The 27,585-nt window shown below is 39.5% G+C and overlaps 1 protein-coding gene across 1 annotated transcript in view; it reads left to right on the top strand.

The window, feature by feature from the left end:
* The window catches only part of ZFX (zinc finger protein X-linked), a 48,517-nt gene extending 20,938 nt beyond the window's left edge, over window positions 1-27,579 (top strand). Inside the window, 7 exon segments of the mRNA XM_037512600.2 lie at window positions 714-1,283; window positions 23,457-23,606; window positions 23,818-23,961; window positions 24,426-24,578; window positions 25,114-25,254; window positions 26,084-26,824; window positions 26,827-27,579. Coding sequence (XP_037368497.1) covers window positions 714-1,283; window positions 23,457-23,606; window positions 23,818-23,961; window positions 24,426-24,578; window positions 25,114-25,254; window positions 26,084-26,824; window positions 26,827-27,266 — 2,339 coding nt within the window. The 3' untranslated portion in view covers window positions 27,267-27,579.
* Window positions 27,580-27,585: the final 6 nt, after the last annotated feature.

Raw genomic sequence — 27,585 nt, 5'->3', positions numbered from 1 at the left:
TGCTCCATCTAGACCTTACCCATCACTGCTCCAGAGCAGCTACATTTTTATCCATCTCATCTAGCCACAGAGGCTCCTGAATCAGTTGTCTTTTCCTCCTCAACTGTGACTTTTTGGCCCTTCTCATTTATGCCCCAATCCTTTTATATCCTAGATTTGGAGGATAATTTCTAAATTTCCATAGTCGTAAATGGACACTATTGCTAGGATATTGTAGCAGAATAAAGGGAGAAAAGGGAAAAAAAATGGGAGTAAAAGAAATACCATGGGAAAGATGGAAAGAAGAAATACAAATTGGGGAGAGAAATATGGAACAAGAAGGGAAACAAATACATATAATAAAGGAAAATGCTTTATTTTTCCCTCTGAAGTTGCATTACTCTTGATTTTTATAATCATCCCTAAGTATTTATGCATATGGGTTTAATTTTAGTAAGCCCAGAATTTTACTTCCAATAATTTTCTTTTGTGAATGCCTTAATTGCTTTGTTTTTAAAATTATTTTCTCACCTATTGTTTGGGATGAATATAAAAGTTCTTGTATTAAAAATTTCAAAAGCACATTTCCTTTTTTTTATTTCTTTAATCTATATTGATGTTTGAGAAAACTGAGGTTGCTAGTCTATTTTCCTGGTAAAAATTAAATGACATTTACATTAATTGAGATGGTCATGCATACCTATCTGAAATTTGTGATTTAATTTTTTTTTAAGGCGCTGATGCTACACACATGGATGGTGATCAAATTGTTGTGGAAGTTCAAGAAACTGTTTTTGTTTCAGATGTTGTGGATTCAGACATAACTGTGCATAATTTTGTTCCTGATGACCCAGACTCAGTTGTCATCCAGGATGTTATTGAGGACGTTGTTATAGAAGATGTTCAGTGCCCAGATATCATGGAAGAAGCAGATGTGTCTGAAACGGTCATCATTCCTGAGCAAGTGCTAGACTCAGATGTAACCGAAGAAGTTTCTTTAGCACACTGCACAGTTCCGGATGATGTCTTAGCTTCTGACATTACTTCAGCCTCAATATCTATGCCAGAACACGTCTTGACAAGTGAATCTATACATGTGTCTGATGTTGGACATGTTGAACATGTAGTTCATGATAGTGTAGTAGAAGCAGAAATCGTCACTGATCCTCTAACAACCGATGTAGTTTCTGAAGAGGTACTGGTGGCAGACTGTGCCTCTGAAGCAGTCATAGATGCCAACGGGATCCCTGTGGACCAGCAAGACGACGACAAAAGCAACTGTGAGGACTACCTTATGATTTCCTGTAAGTCTTGGGGTATGGTGATTGTCAGAGGCATTTTTGAAGTCTGTCTTTCCAAACTTAACACCAGGGGTGAAATTTTCTTGACTTATATGAAATTAAAGTAAATCTCCTAGACCTACCTGCATTGTTGCTTCAGTTTGGAGCATGTAAGATGGCTTAAAATTAAGAAAAGTAAAGTGGTACAGTAGAAAGTAAGGAGTTGTTTCGTGTAAGGTCGCAGTAGAAAGATGAGAGTTCTTCAGTCTAGAAAGACAAAGATGGAAAGGACTAGAACTGAACATGAAATCATGAAGGATTATGTTGCTACCAGCCTTCACTAGAATTAGGAACCCTCTTGAAACTTAAAAGGAGTTCAACTTGGATAAAAATGTATGACAATACTACTTATGTTCTTGTATATGGATGTATAGTACTGCTTAGGTGATTTGTATATATGTACTTACTCCACTTAAATGTATTTATACAACAGATAGCTTGGAAAAGAGCACAGGCATACTGTTGAAATATAAATGATTCCAAAACCTGATTTCAAGTATGATGGACTAATATTAAGTTATTGAAGAAAAGTAAGATGTTTGGAACATACCTCTTAATGTTTAACTTAACATCTGGAGGGATAGTTGTGTCTTCTTACAACATAAAGTCCTCAGTTGGATAGAGTACAGGTTTGACCCAGTGGGAAATTCTTATATCTTTAGGAGCTAAACTTCAACTAAATAAAGAATCACAGACTATTTGCTTATGTAAATTCACAAGACTGTTTACTTTCTTGAATATCTCTTATGATATAGGAATTTAATGTAGCATATATTGGGGTCTACCAGCATTTTAGGAAATAGCTTTTAAAAGTTACTGAGATTTTAAGTCAGAGAATTCTTTGTGTAAGCAGTAAGAAAATACCTTCATTTAACACATGCTTATTGGGCCCCTACTGCAAATCAGACACTGTTGTAGGTAGTGCAGGCACAGATATTTGCCAAATTAAAAAAAAAAAATACAAAGCCATTGTCCTTGGAGAGAAAGGTAGGTTGCCCTGTGCAGCAGACTTGTGACAAAATTGCTGTGGAGACAAGCTGGAGTCGCTGACCTTTGAACTCAAAGATGAGTTCTAGTTTTACAAGAGAAAAGGCATAGATGGGAGGGAGATATTCCAGGCAGGTGGTATAGTATGTAAAAAAGGTCCTGACCTTTGCTCAGAAGTTTATGAACTTTAGGATATACTTGTATATCTCTGTATATTCTCTAACTTTTTAGAATACATTTCTAGAAATAGAATTGCTGGATCAAAGGGCATACACATTTATAAGTCTGGTTATGTTCCCATGGTATTTTGCCTAATATAACTTTCCCCATCAAGTTTATGAGAATGTACATTTTCCTGTACTCTGATCAACACAGGGTATTTTCTTCCTTTTAAGTTGTTTCCACTATGACAGTGAAAAATATGGTATCCTGTTTCAAGATAGAGTTTATTTTAGGAAAATAATCCTAAAATCTGGAGTAAGAATAGGTGAAGGAAGGATTAGTGGCAGGGAGTGGTTGAAATGGTTCATGCATGAGATAAAGCAGTTCCTAGGTACTTTGAATAGTAATGGGGACAGGAAGGAGAGACTAGGCTCAGGAGTGATCAGGAAGTGAAATGGATAAGAGAGTTTGGGTGACTGGTCATGTCATTGCCTGAGAGGACAAATAGATTTGGTAGAAAGAATGTAATTTAGGACCTATTAAAAGTTTGAGTTGCTTGTGCTGGGGGCAATCTGATGGGTGTTTTTCTAGGCAGTTGAAGATATGAATTTGGTGCTTTTGAGAGAGTTTGCAACTTAGAAGTAGAAATTTGAGACAGAATATAGATTATACCCTATATAGAAATGGATAGTGGTGCCCAGACAGTGCTTGTGGAATAAGAATGCAAAGTGTGGGGTCTCCTTAGTGGAGCAGGTGTTAAGTCGCAGTGCTATCAAGCTATCTTCAGCCACTGCAGCATGAGTTCAATCCCTGTCCAGGGAGCTGACCTACATGGCACAGCAGACCTTTCCTGTCTCTCCTGCTGCTACCCGCAGCTGTCTATTTCAGTAGATCCACCTGTTCTGCTCCCCACTCTGTCTCTGGTGAATCCTCTCACGCCCCACCCCTGCACCTCTGGCCTACACCCCTGTTCTTGTATGCATAAATAAACAACAAACGTTTTTTAAAAAGGAATGTGAAGTGTAATCCTTTGGGTAGGTAAGAAGTAGGCAGAGAAGAGCCCATGAAAAATCAGGAGATTTTGAGAAGAGGAGGAGCAGAAAAACCTTTAGAGAGTATCTTTAACACTGTCGAAGATAGAATTTCTAGTGGTGTCAGTTACTGAGGAGAGAGTAGGCTTTTTTGCTGGGCAGGTAGGAGTTGTTGGTATCTTAATTAGAGTATTTCCATAAAGCACGGACCAAAGGAGAAGTGATAGAAGGGATGAATCGTAATGGGCTGAGAGGCTGGTAGAAGTAGACTAGGTGGAGCCATTTGTATAACTTGCCGTTTTGGTCAGTGAGGGCATTAGAAGAGGCTTTTGGTCATTGGCTAGATGGTAAAAGTGTGCTGCATGTGTTTAGGTGTATAGGTGCAGGACAGAAGGCATTGGACAGAGAGAGTCTGAAGAGAAAGGAAGGGCTAACAGATGGACACGTTCCTAACAAGAGGAAGCGAGTAGTGGGGCCCAGGGCAATGGTGGAGGGCGGTTAGGGAAGTCCTGGAGAGGAGGAATGAGGCCCCTTCTTTGAGACAGGAAAGCAGTTAAGAATGAGACCCCTCTTGGTGCAGAAAGTAAAAGGAGCAAGGAGCCCTTGAATGGTGGGGACTTCTCCCTCTGTGAAGCAAATTCATCTGCTAATACATAAGTATCTGCAAGTTGGGCAGAAAGCTGAAGGATAAAGACAGAGGATTGCAAAGCCTTTATCTTGGGGATAGGCCAGGGCAGGACGCCAAGAACTTAGAAGCTAGGTTGCTGAGCTCCACTGAGGGGTCAGCTGAGATTGGGAGTCTTAAAATTGTGTATGAGATGCATTATTGAATATGAAAATGTTATTTTTAAATACAACTGCCCAGTTTCCTATTGTAAGACTAGGCAACCCAGGGGCAAGGCTGGAGAAAATTGGGTTCTTGGTGATTTATAACAGGAGGATGTGATGAAATATTTGAGAATGCACTCTCACTGCCCATTGACACCTATTTCTGTTTTTTGCCCCATTGTCTTAAAACTTACTTACAAAGGTGTAAAGGGCATGCCATTGGCTTGCCTTCGCTGTACACTATCCCTGGCCTTTTCCACTCTTCATAGGAAGCTTAACACTCCATGAAAGTCATCAAAAAAAAACAAAAGTTGCTTCAGTAATGGTTGACATAGGATACTAGATTCTTGTATTACACACCTAGATTTTAAAGTTTTCATTAAAAATCTTACTTATACTCATCTCTCTTAGGTCCTGGGTTTCTGCTGTTTATATAGATTGTAATGATCCTGAAAAGGTAGATACAGCCCGACACACTGCTATTGTGTATTTTAGTATATTTTATATGTGTGCATAAAAATATCTTTTAACAGTACAATGGTAATTTATTCCTTTTCTTTAAAAATAGAATGTTGCATCCAAGCTCAAAGAATATAAAGTACACACACAACTTACCTTATCCCCGTATTTTACTATAATGAAATGGTTGGATTATTTTTAAGGATATTGACTTTGGGGTAGTATCGTTTGTCTTCGCTACTATTCAGGGAACTTCCTGCCTCCTTTCCTTCCCTCCACACCATCATTCTTTTTCCCTTCAAAGTAGTGATCATGGGGCCTCCCCGGTGGTGCAGCAGTTGAGCGGTGCAGCAGTTGAGCGCTGGGTTGCGAAGCTGCCTGCAGCCTCTGCGGCGCTGGTTCTATCCCCGGATGCTCCCCGGCCACCGGAGGAGGGTCCCACATGGCGCGCAGACCTCTCCTGCCGCCCGCTGCTCCCCTCAGCAGTGTGCTTCGGTCCTTCTGCCTGCTCTGCTCCCCGCTCTGGCTCTGGTGAATTCTCTCACCCTCCCGCGCTTCTGACTGTACCCAGTGCTTGTATAAACAAAACAAACAAACAAACAAATAAAGCATGCCTCTATTAAAAAAAAACAACAACAAAGTAATGATCATGTTTTTAAAATTTACTATTGACTTTGGAATAAAACCAACTGAATGGCTTGGAATTAACATTTCTCATGCTTCTGCATCCCAGAAAAGATAACTTATATACTGCATTTTAACTTAAAATCTATATTGATTTCATAAGTTTACAGTTGACAAGGGCTTTGTGGTAGGTGTATTGAAGAGCTGTGGCCTGGCTTCATCCTTGATGGAGAATACTGAGATGCCATCATTAGCAGTCAGTTTTAATTTCTTTTTACAACATGAGGAGAGATAGTACTATCTCTGAATTCCTGTGATAGTCATTCATCCTTCGTAGGTCAAAGAAGAACATGAATGGATGTCTAAATACTCTTTAAAAATGTCAGTAAACTGGGCCTCCCCCACGGTGCAGCAGTTGAGCGCAGCTCTATGAAACTGTCCGCAGCCTCTGCAGCGCGGATTCAATTCCGGGCTGGCCAGGGAAATTCCCACATGGTGTGGCAGACCTCTCCTGTCTTGCCCACTGCTCCCCTCAGCAGTGTTTTTCGGTCATCTGCCTGTTCTGCTTCCCGCTCTGTCTCTGGTGAATCCTCTCGCCCTCCCGAACCTCTGGCCTGTACCCTGGCTCTTGTATAAAAATAAATAAATCTTTAAAAAAAAAAAAAGTCAGTAAACCATTGGATTTAAGAACCCAATAAACCACTTCTATAAAGTCTTTGATGTCTCTCTGTGGAGATCTCATTTAAAATGATGAAGCAGCAATCTTCACTCTTTATAATGTCATGGTTCTCTCTCTCTCTGTGTAGCTGCCTTTGAAGTCAGGATGACCTCTTTAGTCTTTACAGTCTGTGTGATATGATTACTTTGAAGTTGATTGTTTCTTGAGACAGAATTTAGTCACTTATGTATCTTCCCCATTTAATCCCTATGCATATTGGGTATAAAATAAGTATTTGTTGAATATATAAATGCCATAGCTGGAAGTCTGTGGTCATTATGCCTTATCTAGGGTATTAATACTAAAATTATTCCCGCCAAGTAGTTATTTTTGACTCTCAACTTGGTTCTGGTCAGACTAGATATAGTGGTACTACTTTATGGAGCTTAGGCATTTTTTGTTCTCTGAAAAGTGGAGTGTTCTGTGTCATCACTTGTTACTCAAGTTGTTTCTTCTTCTTTAATCTGAGACAACTGCCAGACACCCCCAGTTTCTTCGCAGTTGTCTTCACCCTCCTGAAGTTACACTTTGCAACTGGATGGACAGTCAAGATGCTATTTTGTGAAAGGTCAGTTTATACAATAGGGAAACTTGGGAGAGATTTGATGATGATGCATCAGCACTGCCTTATAACAGCTGCAGGAATGAAATTTTTTTTGGTTGCCTTTGGTTATGATCAGTGAAATGTCACTCTAGATCTTATTGACCTCTCCATGTCTCATAATTAGAACATTTAGGGTAGAAGATGAGCTGGAGCTAGCGGTTCCTTACTAATCTTAGATTCAACTTAAGTGTTAAAATAATTTTTTTGAAATAGCTTTATAAAGATACAATTCAATGGTTCTTGGTAAATTCACTAATTTGTGCAACTATCATCACATTCAATTTTAGAAAATTTTCATTGCCCCAAGGAGAAACCTTGTGCCCTGTAGTTGTTACTCACATCAACCCTCTCCATCCCCTTGAACTCTAAGCAACCCCTAATCTATTTTCTATCTTGATAGATTTGCCTTTTCTGGACATTTCCTGTAAATGGAGTCCTATAATATGTGGTCTTTTTTGACTGACTTCTTTCATGTTTACAAGGTTCATCCAAAAAATTGCACATGTATCAGTACTTCATTCCTTTTTATTACTGAATAATATTCAATGAGTATATATTTATACATTTTAGTCCATGTATCAGTTGATGGGTATTTGGGTTATTTCCACTTTTTGACTGTTAAGACTATAATGTCAGTATTTGGGGGAAGGGGGATGTTTTAAGTTAATTCATTATAGCAAAAGCTATAATGAGACAGCCTCCAAAATCTACTGCATTATTTTTCTACCTAAAAAATGTTAATTTTCAAATTTATGTTTACATGAGAAAAGAAGTCATATATAAACTGTTATTTTTATTTTTTGCCTATGTTTACTTTTCCTGTGTTTCCTTTATTCAGCCATTATTGATCAGCCATGATGAGCTAGGAACCTTGCTAGCTGTTAAACAGAAAAATTTTTTGTCTTTTTAGAGTTCATAGTCATAGAGGAAGACAACCAAAAATAGACAGTTATAGTTGAATGTGAAAAGATACAACTGGATATACAAGATATTTTAGAAGCACTAAGGGAGGAAGTTTTTGGTACACTTGAGGGAGCTAAATGCTATGAAAGCATTATAAACCAAAGTCTATGGTTTCAAGGGTTCTATGAAAGTTCTGTGGAAGCTTGGTTGAAGACATAACTATTTAATCTCTGCTCCTATCCATTTCCCTCTTTCCATATTGTTGTGAAGCAAATTCCACAAATCATTTAATTCATAGGTATTGCAGTATATATATATATATATATATATATATATATATATTTTAAGATTTATTTATTTTTATACAAGAGCTAGGGCACGGGCCAGAGGTGTGGGAGGGTAAGAGGATCCACCAGAGACAACGGGGAGCAGAACAGGCAGACGGACTGAAATACACTGCTGAGGGGAGCAGCAGGCAAAGCAGGAGAGGTCTGCTGTGCCATGTGGGAATCTCCCTGGCTGGCCGGGAATTGAACCTGCACTGCAGAAGCTGCATATAGCTTCACAGCACTGCGCTCAACGGCTGCGCCATGGGGGCGGCCCTGCAGTATATGTTTCTTAAAGACAGTAACTTTTTTAAAAACCTAACACCATTATCACATCTTTAGAAAAATACTTGGGGTGAACTCAGTTTGAAGGATGAATAAAATTGTTCAGTGGTTATTGAGGAAGGAGAATGGCAGTGAGGAGAGCCTATTTAAAGGGTGGGAGATGTGAAGGATTTATGGGTGTTCACAGACTTACTCTTCAGGGTACAGATGTCTTTGGTGAGTAGAATGGAGGTGAGAAATACAGAGAATGGCAAAATAGGCTGGGCCCAAATCAGAAAAGCCCCTGAATATGCTAAAAGCCCACTTTATCCTTTAAATGTGGGCTACTGATAAAGGGTTTGAGCAGATTAATAATAATATGCTTAGATTTATAGTTTAAAAAGATAATCTTCATGTCTGTGTTGAAAGCAAAGGTAAGAGTAAAATGAGAAACAGAAACTACAGTAAGGTGGCTGTAGTCCGGGTGAGAAACAGATCATGATCATTTGCAATAAAGTTCTGTCAACAGGGTTTGGCAGAAACTGTTTCAATGACATATTTAACAAGTAGAATTTGGATTAAATTTAGAGTTGAGGAAGAGGAAGGACTCAAAGCTCCCTCCCTGGTTTCTGGCTTGTGTAGCTAGGCAGATGGCAGAACCATTCCCAGAGGAGGAGCATTTTTGGGACATGCTGACGATCCACTACAGGGTCGCTGTGTGTACCCATTCTTTGGATACTACGGTAGGATGGCACCCCTGCATATGTGAGGGCTCGGCCTTCTAATAGTTGGTGTTTTGGTCTGTTGGCTCCTAGTTAAGCACAACTTTGGTCTTAGTAGATGTTCAATAGACTGGTTCATAGAATAGATTAGGAAAGTCTAAGCTCCTGTGTTTAATGCATAAACTCAGAGGACCAATGCAATTGAATGGTTTATTTATTATTCATTTACTCTGTGGATATGGTAAAATACTTGTTTATTCCTTTGTTTTATGAGCTGGTGGTTAGATGTGTTAGGTATCTCACCATTATTTTTATATATGCACCCTATCACTTTTGTGTTATAAACCATTTTGTAAGCCACTGAATAAAATTTTGGAATTTTAAAATTATACACCCACATAGGAATATTTCTGAAATGTGAGAAGTCTTATTTATTGAATAAGGATGTTTTAGAGAATATGTGTTGAACAGGCTTAAAGGGTGCTTCTGAGAAAATTCAAAAAGGTTTCTGTTAATATGTCTAAAATTATTGTCTTTATTGTAGGTACTCTTAAATTTAGCAGTCAACACTAAAATTAATGAGTTTAGAGTTTTTAGTATACTGTTCAATCTGGGTGTTAGATTTACAACAAGAATAAAGCGCTCAAATAAGGTAAAGATGTGGTCTTCCCCTCTGCACCCTACAAGAAAGATGGTTTAAAAGACCTACATCTTGAAAGCCTTACAAGCAATTGGAGCTTCAGATTGGCTTTGTGACTCTTATTTACTGTTTATCTGCTTAAGACCAGGACCTAATCATGGGACAGTGTCCCTTGAATAGATCTCTCATTGCTTCGTGCGGCAGTGGGGGCTGGGAAGGGAAGGGATGATTGGGGAGAGACCGGGCCTCTCCTTTCAGGACCTTAGGGAAACAACGTGGTGCCCGGAAACTTAGTGCCTGCGGCTTAGTCAGCCAGCTTTCCATCTGGATGCTGCTTCCCAAACTGTATTCCCAGTTTGCACAAGTTACTGACTTGTCTTTGGCCTTAGTTTCCTTATTTGTGAGATGGCAGTAATACTACCTGACTTCAGGATAGTTGTGAGAACTAGTGATCATGAGTCCAGCAGGTATCCAGTACAGAGCCTGCCTTTCAGGAACTGCTTGCCATTCTTAGCATTGGTGGCATTGGGCTAGCAAGAGTAATTCTGGACTCGCTTCACTTGAGACCCTCCTGTTGTCCCATCAGGATTCTTGGGTAAGGGCAGACATTTGGTTGGATTATACTAGTCTTTCCTTTCTTTTACCCTTGAATTTGCAGTATTGAAAAAATCAGTTCTTGGTTAACTAGGTTTGGTTCACTAGGTTTCAGACCAGTACAATTTGGCAAGTTCCTTTCATTCATTACATCTCTGACACTATGCTAGAGAGCACTGTAATTTAGGACAGGCACTTGAAGGACTGCAGTCTTTGCATTCTTTGTCTGCAGAATGGTGCTAATTCATTAAAAACCTTTGCATCTTTCCAGGGCAGTTTCCCAGATTTAAGGAGATGAGATGGTAGCCAAGTTTTGGGTATCTTTTATAGACTATATAATAAAAATAAGGTGAAATTTTAAACCCGAAAAGAGGATTTCTGAGGAGGAAGATAGAAGAGAGGGAGGTCTTAAGATGAAATGTAAGTATAATTTATCTACTAAGAACATTTGCCTCATAGACCAAATGCTTCCTGCAAGTTAGTTTTTTAGGTGCTCCTATTTCACTTTTGTAAAGTGGAGATAAACACCTAGATCATGGGGTTGTTGTCACCCATTTCACGATAGAAGATAGGAAAACCCCTCACTGCAGTGCCTGGGACATAGCAGTCGCTCATGAATTCAGGTGTCCTTTTGATAGAACCATTACCTTGTCTGTAGTGTCTGCACCATTATATAGGCAGCCTGCCCACACGGAAACCCATGGGGTGTCGAATCAAACTTTCTTTTTTTTTTTTTAAAGATTGATTTAGTTATGCAAGAACTAGGGTACAGGCCAGAGGCACGGGAGGATGAGATCATTCACCAGAGACAGAGTGGGGAGCAGAACAGGCAGACGGACAGACAGAAAGCACTGCTGAGGGGAGCAGCGGGCAAGACAGGAGAGGTCTGCCGCGCCATGTGGGTTAGCTCCCTGGCCGGTCAGGAATCGAACCCGCACTGCAGAGGCTGTGGACAGCTTCACAGCACTGCGCCCAACCCACTGCGCCACCAGGGAGGTCCCAAATAAAACTTTCTATTCTACAATTTTTCAGTTGATGCGCTTTAGGGTTTAGAGTATTAAAAGAATACATTGAGGTGATTGGGTAGTAAGACTGTTGGACTTCTCAGAGTAAGTTAGGATGGCTCAATTCAAAGGACTGATTTTTTCTTTGATTTTTTTTTGTACTGAAGGTACAAAAGCTGGGTTCCTTCCTCGCCACCAAGCCTAACATTCACATCTGGGAATCTTGTTAAACCTTTAGAAAAGATTTGTGTATTCCTCTTGAAGTAACTTATTTAGGACGCCAATCCTCTGTATTTTTATTTCGAATTAGCCAGTTTCATGATCTTAACAGGTAACTGTTAAGTTCTGGAAGGCTGGGATTTAGTGACTGAATTCCTCTCCACCTGTGGGTACTGATCATAGTTGTATAGACGTCAAACTTAATTAGACTGTCCTTGAGACTGATTCTGTCCTCATTAGTACAGGTTTTTCTTCCTGATTGTTGTGTGTGTTGTTTTTAGGACTACTGGAAAACATTTTAACTCTCTGAAAATGTGGCAGATTTACAGTGATAGATTTTACTTGAATTTTTTTTTTAATGACCCTGCCTGATGACTCCTAGTAGTTCTTTAAACTTTCTTTAGCTTTTCCTTAAAAATAAATAATATAAAAATATTCTTGAGGGCCTCCCGGGTGGCGCAGCAGTTGAGCGCTGGGTTGCGAAGCTGCCCGCGGCCTATGCGGCACTGGTTCAATCCCCGGCTGCTCCCGGGCCACCGGAGGAGGGTCCCACATGGCACGCAGACCTCTCCTGCTGCCCGCTGCTCCCCTCAGCAGTGTACTTCGGTCCTTCTGCCTGCTCTGCTCCCCACTCTGGCTCTGGTGAATGCTCTCACCCTCCCGCACTTCTGACTGTACCCAGTGCTAGTATAAACAAAACAAACAAACAAATAAATAAATAAATAAAACATGCCTCTATTAAAAATAAAAAAAATTAAAAATAAAATAAAAAAAATATTCTTGAGATCTCTTTTCTGGGTTGTAATTAAGACATCATTTCTCAACTTTTAGGTTTTTTTGTTTTGACATTTCTAAAGGCTTGGCATTTTCCGTGTTATTCACTATTAGTGTCATTAGCAGACACTAGTACATCATTTAAAAAATGAAAAGCGAAACAGACCATTGAAAACATTTGTTTGCACAAAAACGTGTACACAAATGTTCATGGTACCATTATCCCCCAGAGTGGAAGCAGCACAAATTTCATCAGTATATCTCTCTACAGTGGACTGTCATTCAGCCACAGAAAGGGGTTAAGTATTATTATATGCTGCAACATGAGGTGAACCTCAAGAAAGTGCTGCTAATTGAGAGAAGCCAGACAGGAAAGACCATGTATACTATGTGATTCCATTTATCTGAAGTGTCCACAATAGCAATTGCCAGGGACTTGGGGAAGGGAGAAGTTGGGCCTGACTGCTAGTTGGTATGGGGTTTTCTTTTGGGGGAATAAGATAGTGGTGATGGTTGTACTCATGGTGACTGTATACTAAAAACCACTTAACTGTATACTTGGAAATGGGTAATTTTAAGTTATGTGATTTATGTCCCAGTAATAACAATAGTAAAAACCATATGGACCAAGCAGTAATCCCATAGAGCCCTCATTGTTAACTTTTCTGAATAAAACTAAAGTCCCTGATTTAGTTTTTCCTTTTATGCAATTAGTTACTGACTGGATAAAACGTCCCCCAATATCATGGGTGATGTTTTCAAAAGGAGAGGTGGTGGTTGTGGAATTATGCCAAAAACTTTATTGTTTTAATTTTTCTTACCATTTTTACATGGTGGTGAAATACACACACCTTAACATTTACTGTCATCACCATTTTTAAGTACACAGCTCAGTAGCATTGTTGCATTCACATTGTTGTGCAACCATTACCACCATCGCCCTCCACAACTCTTTTTTTTTTTAATATTTCTTTATTTATGCATACAAGAACTGGGGTACAGGCCAGAGGTGTGTGGGGCGAGAGGATTCACCAGAGACAGAGTGGGGAGCAGAACAGACAGATTGACGGAAATCCACTGTTGAGGGGAGCAGCGGGCGAGTCATGAGAGGTCTGCTGCGCCATGTGGGTAGCTCCCTGGCTGGGGATTGAACTTATGCTGCAGTGGCTGAGGATTGCTTCACAGGTTGCATCTTAACCCCTTGTGCCACCAGGGAGGCCCTCCACAACTCTTCATCTTGCAAAACCAAAATTGTACCTGTAGCAACTTATCCTCCCCCTCCACCCCCATCACCATTTTATTTTCTGTCTCTATGGATTCCGCTACTCTAAATAACTTACATTAGTGGAATCATACAATAGTTCTTTCTGTGACTGACTGACTTCACTTAGCTTTATATCTTCAGGATTTGTCCATGTTGTAGCATGTGTCAAAAACTTCATTCCTTTTTAAGGTGAGTAATATTCTGTTGCACCACCTATTAGATGTACTACATATTGCTTATCTACTCTTCCTTCAAAAAGTTTATTTTAGGGCCTCCCCGGTGGCTCAGCGGTTGAGCGCTGGGTTGCGAAGCTGCCCGCAGCCTCTGCAGCGCCGGTTCGATCCCCGGCTGCTCCCCGGCCACCGGAGGAGGGTCCCACATGGCGCGCAGACCTCTCCTGCCGCCCGCTGCTCCCCTCAGCAGTGTACTTCGGTCCTTCTGCCTGCTCTGCTCCCCACTCTGGCTCTGGTGAATTCTCTCACCCTCCTGCGCTTCTGACTGTACCCAGTGCTTGCATAAATAAATAAATAAATATTAAAAAAAAAAAAAAACAAAAGTTTATTTTAAAGTAGTAATCCTTTGCCTTACCTATTTCTCGCTTCCCTCCCCCCCAACTACTTTTTTTTTTTTTAAAGATTTATTTATTATTTATACAAGCACTGGGTACGGTCAGAAGTGCGGGAGGGTGAGAGAATTCACCAGAGCCAGAGCGGGGAGCAGAGCAGGCAGAAGGACCGAAGTACACTGCTGAGGGGAGCAGCGGGCGGCAGGAGAGGTCTGCGCGCCATATGGGACCCTCCTCCGGGGGCCGGGGAGCAGCCGGGGATCGAACTGGCACTACAGAGGCTGCGGGCAGCTTTGCAACCCAGCGCTCAACTGCTGCGCCACTGGGGAGGCCCACAACTACTTCTTAATGGTACTTAATCATAGTATTTTAAATAATGGACTTTCTTGATTTTTAAGAGGTTTTTGTTATATATGTTCACTCTTGACTTTCTGCTATGATATAGACGATAGTTTTTATCCTCACCTCCTTTCCCCACAACTTCTTGGGATAGTTATGATACAATTTTTTAGTTTCACTTTTCAAAAATTGAGTAATATATTAATATCTTCATTTCCTGTTCCATCAGATGTGGACAGTATCCCTTAACTCCTGCTTTTTAAAATGAGGATGTTAATACTCTTAGCCTCCTTCCTTTAAGCTGTTCTGCCTACCTTTCATCCTGTTTGTTTTGTGCTGTTGAAGCTGATGATGATAGCTACATTCTATTCTGGAACCATCAGTCTTCCAGTCAAGTCAAAAATCAGTGTGCAGTGCTTATATTATTTTGATTGTGAAAATACTGTTCACAGCGTATTGTTGATCACTTTGATTATGTTTATGCATAAAGCTTTTTTTCCCTCCTAGAAATTTAATTGCCTTTTACTATTTCTAAGAAATATGTTGTCAAGTTTGACTTCTCTGTTCAGTTAGGTTTTTCTTTGAGTCCTAGTTTTCCCAGTGATTCCCCTCTAAGAGTTTTTGTCTTTATGCTCCATTCAGGAGAAGTTGCTTTCTAGGCTTACTGTAATCTACTTTTTCTGAAAATTTTCTTTTCTCATTTCCTGAGATTAATCTGTTCTTTTCTGGATCCCTGTGCCTCCTTTTTTACTTGATTTACTCCCTTATTTTACTAGACCAAGTATTAAAATAACTTCCTAAGGAGTATAAATTTGTTTACTAAGAATATTTTTATTCTACCATTAAACATGTTTGACAGTTTGGTTAGGCACAGAATTCTAAGTTGAAATTAATTTTCCCTTAGAATTTATGTTAGTATGTTTGTCTTCCAGCATTCAGTGGAAGACAATTTAGGAGCCTGATGCCATTTTGATTCACATTCCTCTGTAGGTATTTCTTTTCTTCTGAAAGCTTTAAAGTTCTTTTTTTTTTTTTTTTTTTTCAATCCCTGTTGATCTGAGTCTTGTGCCTAGTTAGGTGTAAGTCTTTTTTCATACATTGTATTTTCATGCACAGTAATACTTTGAAGATGCATGTTCTTCAGCTTTCTGAAAGAAAAACAGCAACAATCTATCCCAACAGTTTTCTAAACCTGTGCATTCCAGTGTGGTAGTCACTAGCCTCATGTGGCTAACTAGGTTTAAGTTTCACAAAAATGAAATTATTTAGAAAAATAAAGATACAAAAGTGATTATGGAGAAGATAGATAAGGGAGACAGGCAAAGGACACATACATATGAGAAATTGCAGAAGAAGAGAATAACCAATGAAGTAGAGATATATTTGTAATGAAAGAAATTTCCTGAAAGATAGAATCCTTTTTCCAGTGTATTGATAGAATGATAAAAGCACCAAGTCATAATCATGGTGATGTTGAGTGAACTTTAAAGATACAGTATAGGGGCATCCACACAAAGCTACAGTGGCCTAGAACAGTGGAACTGTGTCTACAAAGTTCTGAGAAACTGTAACCTAAGAATTTTATATCGGCCATTTTGTTCCTCAAGTTAAAGCCATAGACTGACATTTTCAGATATTCAGAAACTGTAGTACCCATTAACCCTTCTTTACAGCTCTGTTTGTACTGAATCTAGCAGACCAAACGATCAGTTAATAAATAGAACTCTAGAATGGGGAAACTGTAATGAAAGGATTGATAGTGAGTATTGAATTAATTTGATCTAAAGCTATAAAATATTTGGCAAGAGAAGGTGTGTAAACTATGTTACTTTCCACATCTTTCATAGCAGGGTGACAATGGATACTGGCTTTATTTACTTTTATTATGGTAACATAGGTTTACAACAATGTATATTAAATTCGAAGTATAGGTTCACACCTCTTCAGGTGTTTTTTACCACACCATACCCACCACCAAAGGACCAATAACCCTCCACCATAATCCATTGGGCCCCTTTCGCTCTACTGTGACAGCCTCAGTTCTACAGTCAGATTTCTGGTATTTGATTTTGGTTTGGTTTTGTGTGAACTCCTGTTTTGTTTCTCTGTACCACCTAGAATGAAACCATCCAGTATTTGTCTTTCTCCTGCTGATGTTTTTGCTTGACTTAAACCCCTCCAGTTCTACCCGTATTGTCACGAATGGCAAGAGTTCGTCTTTTTTTAACAGCTGTGTAGTATTTCATTGTGTATAAATGCCACAGTTCTTTATCCATTCATCTGTCATTATCACTTAGGTTGTTTCCATAACCAGGCTATTGTAAATAGTGCTGCATTTTGTATATAGTGTGCGTATATGCGCCCCCCCCCCCAACACACACATCCCTTCAAATTAATGTTTTTGTATTCTTTGGATTGATAACCTAGAAAAGTAGAATTGCTGGGTCTTTTTTTTTTTATTTTTATTTATTTATGCATATAAGAACTGGGGTATAGGATTCACCAAAGACAGAGTGGGGAGCAGAACAGGCAGATCTACTGAAATACACTGCTGAAGGGAGCAGTGGGTGAGACAGGAGAGGTCTGCTGTGCCATGTGGGTTAGCTCCCTGGCTGGGGATCAAACTCATGCTGAAAGCTTGGAGATAGCTTGATAGCACTGAGACTTTAACCCTTGCGCCACCAGGGAGGCCCAAATTGCTGAATCTTATAGTAGATCTACTTTTAATATTTTGAGAATGGATACTGGCTTTAAAATAGATTCATGTATTATCAGCAAAATATGACTCAACAGTTTCATAATATTTTTCATCTTTAGAGGTTTAAGAACTAATAAACATTTACTTGAAGATCAGCATTCATGTATTTAATAAACGAATGTTGTATGCTTACTCTGTCAAGCAGTATTGCTTGCACTTGGGGCTACATCGGTGAACAAAACAGATGAAAGTGCCTTTCCCTCATGGAGATTATATTAGAGGGGTGTAGGCATAAGTAAGTGATACAGTATAAGTGATATATGCATGGGGAAGGAAGAAAAGGACTGTAAGGAGGATTTTTGGGTTACTAGTCATGGTCTGCTGAGATGATGACATTTGAACAGACTTAATTTGGAGGTGTGATAGATATCAAAGACGTGTAAATCTGAACTTGGGAGACTGATCTTGAGTGGAGACATCAAATTGGGAGTTGGCCTATAGATGAGATTTTAGCTGTAAAACAGTATGAGATCACCAGTGTGATCGTGAATAAACCAAGAGCAAAGATGTTTTCAACATTAAGAAACAGAAGGAAGCTCCTGCAAAGGACTGAGGAGTTGGGCACCTAGTGAGGGAGGAGGAGACAAGGAGCTTGGGTCCTGGAAGCAAGTGAGGAAAGTGAATCGCAGTGGAGGGTGCAGCCAGGACTAGTCAAAGGAAGCCTAAGGACCGGAGACTGAAGAACCAGTATTGGTGCTGCACTTGGCTGAAGTGAGTTTAGAGGATGTGGAATGACAAGAATTGGAGAAATGGAAGTGGCAGAGAAATGGGACCAAGAGTTTTCGCTTGTTTTAAAGGGGGTGAAAGAATAGCTGGTATGTGGCTGATGAAACTGATCCACTCAGAGGGAGTTTGGTGTGGGGAGTGGGGAGGAGAAGGGTGAGAGGGTCTGGAGCAATAAAGAGTAGGCAGACTTTAGCAAGGAACACGGATGGTTTGTCTGGCCTGGTTAATGACGGGCAGGTGGCTAGAGGTGGTTGTTTCAGTTCTCAGTGAAATAAGTAGTAGTAACGTCATCAACTGAGCATGAGGATGGGGAAGTGATTTTAGAGATCTGAGGACAACGTGGAAAACAGGGTAGAAGTAGCAGAAAAGGTCCACTTCTGGTTGAGTCATGAATTTAAAATGAAACTGTGTGTGTGTGTGTGTGTGTGTGTCCAACCAGATTTAGCTGCGTAGAGGAAAATTGCATTTAGCCAAGTTTGTGGTTCTGCCAAACCAGTATGATGAAATAAAAAGCAGGGGTAGGGCAAGGAATTGGAGAGCAATGGGATGGGATCGACCACAAAATTAAAGTTGTTTTGTTGATCAGTTCAAGTGAATTCTAATGTAATAATTTTTGTCTTAAAAAAACATATTACAATACATAATTTTCATGGAAAAAATGTTCATTCTTCCTTTCTTTTCAAGATTTATGTATGCATACAAGAGCTGGGGTACAGGCCAGAGATTGTCGAGGGTGAGAGGATTCACCAGAGTGGGGAGCAGAACAGGCAGGTGTACTGAAACACAATGCTGAGGGGAGCAGCGGGTAGACAGGGAGACAGCCTTGTGGGTGCTGCTCCCTGGCCTGGGATTGAACTCGTGCTGCAATGGCTGCGAATAGCTTCATAGGCCTTAACCCCTTGCGCCACCAGGGAGGCCCCATCTTTTTATTTATAACTGGGCATAGAGATATATCTGAATAATGACCTATAAATTCTGTTGATAGTTCCAGGTGGTGACTTATTTTTAGCATGTTTTAATTTCTTTTTATGCTGATAAATCATTTTTTTCCAGTAATAAGCTATGTATCATCTATAAGATAATATATATATATATATATTCAATGCAAAATTGAATAAACATAAAGGAATGGAAATAAGTTCTGGGCACATGGGCTAGTCTGGGGGCTCCTGGGGAAGATGAGACCATGGAGGCAGAAGGCAGTTTGACAGAGGTCACTTGCTGGACTGTGCAGTGTATATTTTCCTTGGTAGGAAATGGGTCACCATTCTGTGCTACAGGAAGGTGAGTGGGTCTTTATTTTAGAAAAGCTGACTAAAGGCAATGTCTAGGGGTATTTGGTGGGAACCAGGCGACAGATCAAATACTAAGGATATCTCTTTTTATGATGTTAATTTTGACAAAATATAATTCACTACAAATCCAATACCATTTATCTTGGCAAAAATGACAATGAGATTTATCTAGAAGTTTAGAGAGGTGAGAATATCTAAATAATATTACCTATTTCATGAGGTTGTCCTGAGGAGTAAATGATAAATTTTAAAGTCTAGTCCTCCTGCTTGGCGTGTACTCAGTAAATGTTCTTATAAATCTATCATGAAGACCGCCACTCCTTATTATGCAGATTCCTCATGAAACGTTCTTCGCGCAATTTTGCTGATTTTTAATTAGATCAGCATTCCTTTAACAATTTACTTGTGGTATACATTCCCACCCCCTGCCCCAGTATTTCTTTTCCAGAAACTACCAAGTTTACTGAAATCTTAATGAGCTGTGTTTTTAGACACCATAGTGTCTATTAGCATTGCAAATAACCACCCCCTAATTTTCAGTCTTCAGGGGATTTTACTGAAGGCATCTTCAGTGTAATGTGTACCTATATTATGCTATAGTTTTGCTTTACTAATGAGATTGTGATAAGTCAAATTTTTACTTCACTTTGGAAATTTAAAGCTGGATGAGTTGTAAAGAATATTATGTAAGGCTTGAGGAAGTGGATGCCAATTTATTTTAAAAGAGAAATAGAAAAAACTGGAAAGGAAATTTACTCTCATAATGTGGGATCTCTCATTGTTGGGGTTATTGATGTTTTTTTTTTTTTTTTAACTAAATTTCATACAGTGAATATATATTTATTTTAAAAGCCAAAAGACGCAAATACGGTTCTGGATTGTAAAGACAAGCACATCACCCTCTTTCCCACCCCTCATTTTACTAGTTCACTGACTTTGGGTAAGTCAGATACCACCTCAGGGATCTTTATTTCTTTATCTGCAAAGGTGAGAATCAGATGAAATAAAAGTACATAGAAATACTAAGGAAATTGCAAAATGCCATGCAAATGGCAGTTATTATTAGTAGTAGTCTTAATTTCCAGAAATTATGCTCTTCTATTTTGGAGAATCTTATTCTAAAGCTCTAGTTCTTTATTACTACATTAGAAGAAGGCACTTATGCAAAAATCATACTTTCGATGACTCAGTTTTATCGAAGCCTTCTTTGTCTGTTTTTAGAAATTTATTTTTAATGGTAGCTTTATAATCACAGTGAAATTTTGAGTACTTAACAGTACCATCGAAGTTGTGTTCTTTTTTAAACAAATCACTTCTGCAATATTTGATATTCACAATAATTTCGAGGTTGAGTCATTGGGGTACATTTTCAAGGTAAGAATCTTGAAGGTGAATTTTGCTTTTGCCTAATAGAGAATAGTTTCATTCAGTTCATTTAAGCCTGTAGATTTGAAATGTGTGTTTTCACACATGTATGAAAACAGAGAGTTCTTTTATTCCAAGTTAGTTAAATACCTGACATTTTGCAAGCTCCAAAATGATTAGATTTTCCAGTCATCAGAGGTTTTATCTTATGAGTACCAGCCAATCAGCGTAGGTGAAAACAGCTAGACTGACCTTGTTCTTTGTAAACACAAGGACATTTGATTTTCCAGTATCTGTTAGAATCAGTTTTAACAAACCTTGCCAAAAGAGGCCAAGCATCATCAACAATATCAAACTGTTCAGAGATGAGTTCTCTGAAGATGTAACAGATGTATGCAGGACTCTCCTGCTAATTTTGAGAGCTTTATCCTTCTGATGCTACTTAAGTTTGAAATTCCAAAGCCGCCTTTAAGGAAATAAAATTGGTTTAATCAGCTTGATGTGTGATAAAAATATTTAACTTTGAAAAAGTGCGAGTACACATCAACCAGAATAAGGACATAAATGCCAGTTCTTCCCCCTACAAACTATTTTTATAAACCACAGTCAAGGTACTAGAATTTACATTGGTATATTCAGAGTTCAGAGACCCTCTATTTGTTTTTTTAAACCACAAAGAGTTTAACCAGCTGTTTTCTTTGCATATTCATATCATTAGCTTGTCCTGGATCATCTCATTTTCTCTAGCTTCTCAGGCTCTTAACCCTGTCTGCCATTCTCTCACTAGTAACCAAAGCCCTCACCCCCTGTTTCATACCCATGGTTGAAGCCACCAATCAGTATTTGCAACCTTCCCCCTTCCCTAAAAGCAACATAGCTGTGTTCTCATCCAGGTTTACCTCCTCAAATCTCAGAAGGATAGCAAGTTTCTCCTCCCATTTAACAAATATTTTTTCATCTTTGCACCTAGTTTCATCTTCTTCCTTTTGCTCTGAGATCTTGATCCAGGAATGCCACCATGTCCTCTGGCTTCAGCCTTTTGTTTTCTACTATATTTTTTTCCTCATAGGTTTTGTATACGTGAGTCTTTGTTGAATCAGAAAAGTCCTGACTGCAGCCCATTCTAGTCACTGCTCCCTTGTTTCCATTTTTAAATTAGATTTCTTGAAGAAATTCACTTTCTGTTGAATCCTCAACCTAGTTTGGTGTGACCCATACAGCTGCACTATACCACTTTTCACCAGGAACGTCAGTGACTTCTGGGATACAACAGTCAGTATAGACATTCCTCCTTGACTTCTGTGCATGCTGCAGTTAGTGCCATGGCCTTATCAGAATTGTTGGCTAGCTTCCCTCACGCTTTTCCACCAACCTCTCCTTTCCCTTCTCACTTTCCTTTGTGAACTCTTCTTGTCCCTCCCTTACACGATGACATTCCGCAGGATGTCCTCAGCCCACTCTTTTCTCACACTGCAGGTTCTTACTGTGTGATCGCAAGGCTTAGTTAATACAGGCCTGATAGCTCCCAAATCTGTGTCAGCCTTCAGCTTTCAGACTTGAATACCCAGCAGCTAAATTCACATCTCTCTCTGTCATTGAGTCATTGCTTCATTTGTATTCTGAGCATCTATTCTCCTTGGACTCTGTCTTAGAAGACGAATGATGAAAACACAGGTTCTGCTTTGTCAATGGGAAAGATTGTGGGGTGGGAGGATAGGGACCCAAATAGTGATAATACAGTGAATTGTGTGCTCTGAGAAGAACTGGCAAAGGGTGTTCTGAGCACAGAGTGATAGGAACAGTTGCGCAGCCTGGAGGCTTTTAGGGTTGTTGGCCCCTCCAACCTTCTATTAATTAATTAAACCTATAGGAAGAGAAGTCCTTTTGTTCATTCTCTTTTTAACAGTTCTTCTCCAGTTATTCAGTCAGAAACCCTTCGTTATCTCGGCTCCATTGTCACACTCAGTTTTTAATCAGACACCAAGTCCTGCTAATTTCAACCCAAGGTAAAACTCAGCCCTTTTACCCATCTGTACCTCCTCTGTCCTGATTTGAAGCCTCCTCATTTGTTGCCTGCATTATTGCAGTAGACTCACAAGTGGAATCCCTGTTTATGTCTTGATTCCTTTGGATTCATTTTTCTCAAAGGCAGAAGCATGGTGTAGCAAAAATGGTAATTTTTGTCAAGCACTCCTTGAAAGTCTCCGATTACCTATAGCAGAGGTTCTCAAACCTCTGATCAGAATCCCTGGAGACAGAGGGGTACCCCTAATCTGTCTGTATATCTTTATACATTCTTTTTTTTTTTTTTTTTTTAAATAGAGGCATGTTTTATTTATTTATTTATTTGTTTGATTGTTTTTGTTTATACATGCACTGGGTACAGTCAGAAGCGCAGGAGGGTGAGAGAATTCACCAGAGCCAGAGCTGGGAGCAGAGCAGGCAGAAGGACCGAAGTACACTGCTGAGGGGAGCAGCGGGCGGCAGGAGAGGTCTGCGCGCCATGTGGGACCCTCCTCTGGTGGCCGGGGAGCAGCCGGGGATCGAACCGGCGCTGCAGAGGCCGCGGGCAGCTTCGCAACCCAGCGCTCAACCGCTGCGCCACTGGGGAGGCCCTGTCTGTATATCTTTAGACCACACTTCTGGAGTCTCTGATTCTGTAAAATGGCATATGCTTATTTTAAGTTCCTAAGAGATTTTTGACACCTGACCAGATTTAGAAACTGTCGACTTACTAGGATCAAGTCTGAGTCGCTCTACTTGGTGTGCCAAGACCCTCTGTCATTTGGCTTAGGCTTAGCAGTCAGCCACACCCTACCGCACCCTTAGTGTCTACTTGTGTAAGTAAAATCATTTCAGGAAAATCAAGTTAGAGGTCATATTAGTAAAAAAGACTTTCTGAAGTCAGTAACATTTTATTTAAGTATGTACTATACTTAATAGTAATGGGGTTCTTGCCTTTTTAGTGGATGATGCTGGGAAAATTGAGCACGATGGTTCCTCTGGGATGACCATGGACACAGAGTCAGAAATCGATCCTTGTAAAGTAGATGGCACTTGCCCTGAAGTCATCAAGGTGTACATTTTTAAGGCTGACCCTGGAGAAGATGACTTAGGTAAGAGGAAACCTTCAGCACATTGTACATCCTGATCCAGATGCTTCAACCTGATTACTTTCAGGTGGTTTAGATTGAGAACATTTGAAATATTTTCTGAAGATAAACTTTAAGCAGGGATTCCAATGTAGCAGTGAAAAAGTTTGTTAAATGCGATAGGTAGAATTGAAGTTTTCACATAAATTCTTGGAGCTGTCATCTTCCCTGCTAGGTGGCACGGTAGACATTGTGGAGAGTGAGCCTGAGAATGATCATGGAGTTGAGTTACTTGACCAGAACAGCAGTATTCGTGTGCCAAGGGAAAAGATGGTTTACATGACTGTCAATGACTCTCAGCAAGAAGATGAAGATTTAAGTAAGTAGGTGGCCTTTTTGTGGGAGAAAATTTTATGTTCTTGTAGTTGTTTTTTTTTTTTTAATACAGTCAGTATTCGAAAGAAACAAGAGCATTATTACAGATTATTATGCAGTCATATTCCAAGGGAAACATTAGTGACTCTATGCTTAGAATGTTGCTTTAAAAACAGATAGTGAAAGCCAAGAAATGAATGATATGCTCAAGAAATATTATTGAATGCTTACTGTATAAAAGCTGTGGTTTAGGTCTGAACTTTCTTTCTACGTGTTTGTAAACTGAGTACAAGTAAAATATATTCCCATGATCTCTGTGAACCCAGTCACCAAAGTTTATGTAAATTCTTTTTTTTTGATTGCTATAACATTGCATAATAATATTGTAGAGGTTTCAGGTAGGTGTCATTGGAAAGCAGCAGTGTATGTACTATGTTAAGTTAACCACTGGAATAATTTTGTCCTTAGATGTTGCCGAAATTGCCGATGAAGTTTATATGGAAGTGATTGTAGGGGAGGAGGATGCGGCGGCAGCGGCGGCAGCGGCCGCTGCACATGAGCAACAGATGGATGACAATGAAATCAAAACCTTCATGCCGATAGCATGGGCAGCCGCTTACGGTAAGTCACACAGCAGTTCTTAGGACACGTGGGTCTTGGACAGCATGTGAATTCATGATTGAAGAATGGTTTCTGTGGTCTTGGGTATCAGAAATATGAACTACTAGTGCCATGTAAAGATTATTTGATTTGATCGAGAGCAGAGGAAGGTTATAAAGTACTTTTTGTCTTTATTTTCAACAGGAATTTCCTTCATGTGTATATTATATAGAAGGAAGTACTGCAAGAAGTGCACAGGCTTTCAAGCTGAAACTTCATCTTGATTCTATCTGGCCCATGACTTAATAATTTTGGGAGATAACAAGGGAGTCCATGGGGCAAAATGCTGACATGTGTTTTTTAGATATGGAAGCTAGGCATTTCCTGTGGTTGCACTAAAATAAATGTGCTCATAAAACCCATTACCTAGAATGGGGACTTTTTTGTCATTCATGAGTATCATGGCTTACTTTTTGTTGTTGTAGTTAATAAAGAACCCCTAATTTTTTATAATTTATAATACTGTATAATTTTGTTTTCTAATGCGCATTGTTAGGTAATAATTCTGATGGAATTGAAAACCGGAATGGCACTGCAAGTGCCCTCTTGCACATAGATGAGTCTGCTGGGCTTGGCAGACTGGCTAAACAAAAACCAAAGAAAAGGAGAAGACCTGATTCCAGGCAGTACCAAACAGGTGAGGGCACACGAGTTCCACAGCGCAGCGTGCTCTGCGAGCTCTCAGATGAAACTAGTATGTATTCACAGAGGTGTTGTGATGGCATTTTAGCTGCTAGACCACATGTAACTTGTGTAATGAATTTGAAACTATAATTTTAAGAATTCAGTGATATTCATGAATGATTTCCTTGGATAAAATGAAACAGGGAATGGATCAAACATGGATTAAAAAAAAATTGAAAACTCAGGTGGTATTTACGTGGAAATGAAAAAAAAAAATCCCTTAAAGATGTTGCAAGCATTAACCTTTTTTAAAAACTAAATTAATAAAGAGTCTGATTATGTGAGCATAAGTCAGGCATAATTTACAGAGCAGCAGGACAGATATTTCAGTTCATGTGACATATTCCTGTCTGTCTACTGATTTGCATATTTTAAAAGTGGGCATTTTTAAGCTTTACCATAATTTGACATACATTATACTTTTTTATTAACCAAAGTAGAAATTCTGATTGTAAAATTTATGAATAATTTTCCACCGATTTATAAATCGATGCCACTTTAATCACTAGTCGATAGCAGTTACGTATTACTTGTTTTTTTAAGCTGGAGGCAGTGACGTTGGTACAGTCAAATTGAGTGAAGTTTCCAAGACCAAGTTCTCCTTACGATGAGATTGCTAGGTCTCATATGTTGAAAAATGGTAAAAGGAATGAAAAGTAGCAACGAGCTTACTTAACTTAGTAGTACTTGCCCAGTAATATTTAGCGCACACTTTAAATTCTTGAAGCAACCAAAATAGAACTTGGTTTGATCACTCATCCTCCTTTCTCTTCCTTTCTTAGCAATAATCATTGGCCCTGACGGACATCCCTTGACTGTCTATCCATGCATGATCTGTGGGAAAAAGTTTAAGTCAAGAGGTTTTTTGAAAAGGCACATGAAAAACCATCCTGAACACCTCACCAAGAAGAAGTACCGCTGTACTGACTGTGACTACACTACCAACAAGAAGATAAGTTTACACAACCACCTGGAGAGCCACAAGCTGACCAGCAAGACAGAGAAGGCCATCGAATGTGATGAGTGTGGGAAGCATTTCTCTCATGCTGGGGCTTTGTTTACTCACAAAATGGTGCATAAGGAAAAAGGAGCCAACAAAATGCACAAGTGTAAATTCTGTGAATATGAGACAGCTGAACAAGGCTTATTGAATCGCCACCTTTTGGCAGTCCACAGCAAGAACTTTCCTCATATTTGCGTGGAGTGCGGGAAAGGTTTTCGTCACCCCTCAGAGCTGAAAAAACACATGCGAATCCATACTGGGGAGAAGCCGTACCAATGCCAGTACTGCGAGTATAGGTCTGCAGACTCTTCTAACTTGAAAACGCACGTAAAAACTAAGCATAGTAAAGAGATGCCATTCAAGTGTGACATTTGTCTTCTGACTTTCTCAGATACCAAAGAGGTGCAACAACATGCTCTTATCCACCAAGAAAGCAAAACACACCAGTGTTTGCACTGCGACCACAAGAGTTCGAACTCAAGTGATTTGAAACGACACATAATTTCAGTTCACACAAAGGACTACCCCATAAGTGTGACATGTGTGATAAAGGTTTTCACAGGCCTTCAGAACTCAAGAAACATGTGGCTGCCCACAAGGGTAAAAAAATGCACCAGTGTAGACATTGTGACTTTAAAATTGCAGATCCGTTTGTTCTAAGTCGCCATATTCTCTCAGTTCACACAAAGGATCTGCCATTTAGGTGTAAGAGGTGTAGAAAGGGATTTAGGCAACAGAATGAGCTTAAAAAGCATATGAAGACACACAGTGGCAGGAAAGTTTATCAGTGTGAGTACTGTGAGTATAGCACTACAGATGCCTCAGGCTTTAAACGACATGTTATTTCCATTCATACAAAAGACTATCCGCACCGTTGTGAGTACTGCAAGAAGGGGTTCCGGAGACCTTCAGAAAAGAACCAGCACATAATGCGACATCATAAAGAAGTTGGCCTGCCCTGACAACACTGCTACAGACATTCGTAGAGATACCGGCCTTGAAGCAGAAAATTATTTTAAGGCCAATTGGTCTCGTTCACATACAATACTGTATATTGATTTATGCTGTGTACAAATAGAGTTATTGCTTCTAGTTGACTTTTTTTTACATTTTGTTCAACAGTGTGTTCTGAATTCTATTCAGTTTGTTTAATAAATGGGGAAAAGCAGCAACAAGCACGTTGCTTTTAATAAAATAATCCCTGATTCTATACTGAAGTTTTCTATCTTAGAAGTTTTATATTTATTTAATTATTTACCTTGCTTACCTTCATGGTACTCT

The sequence above is a fragment of the Talpa occidentalis genome, unplaced genomic scaffold (genome assembly GCF_014898055.3).
Source record: "Talpa occidentalis isolate TD23 unplaced genomic scaffold, MPIMG_talOcc4v2.1 talOcc4.15, whole genome shotgun sequence".
NCBI classification, from domain to species: domain Eukaryota; kingdom Metazoa; phylum Chordata; class Mammalia; order Eulipotyphla; family Talpidae; genus Talpa; species Talpa occidentalis.
The sequence above is the reverse complement of the archived record's forward strand: the minus strand, read 5'-3'. Positions and strand labels throughout refer to the sequence as shown.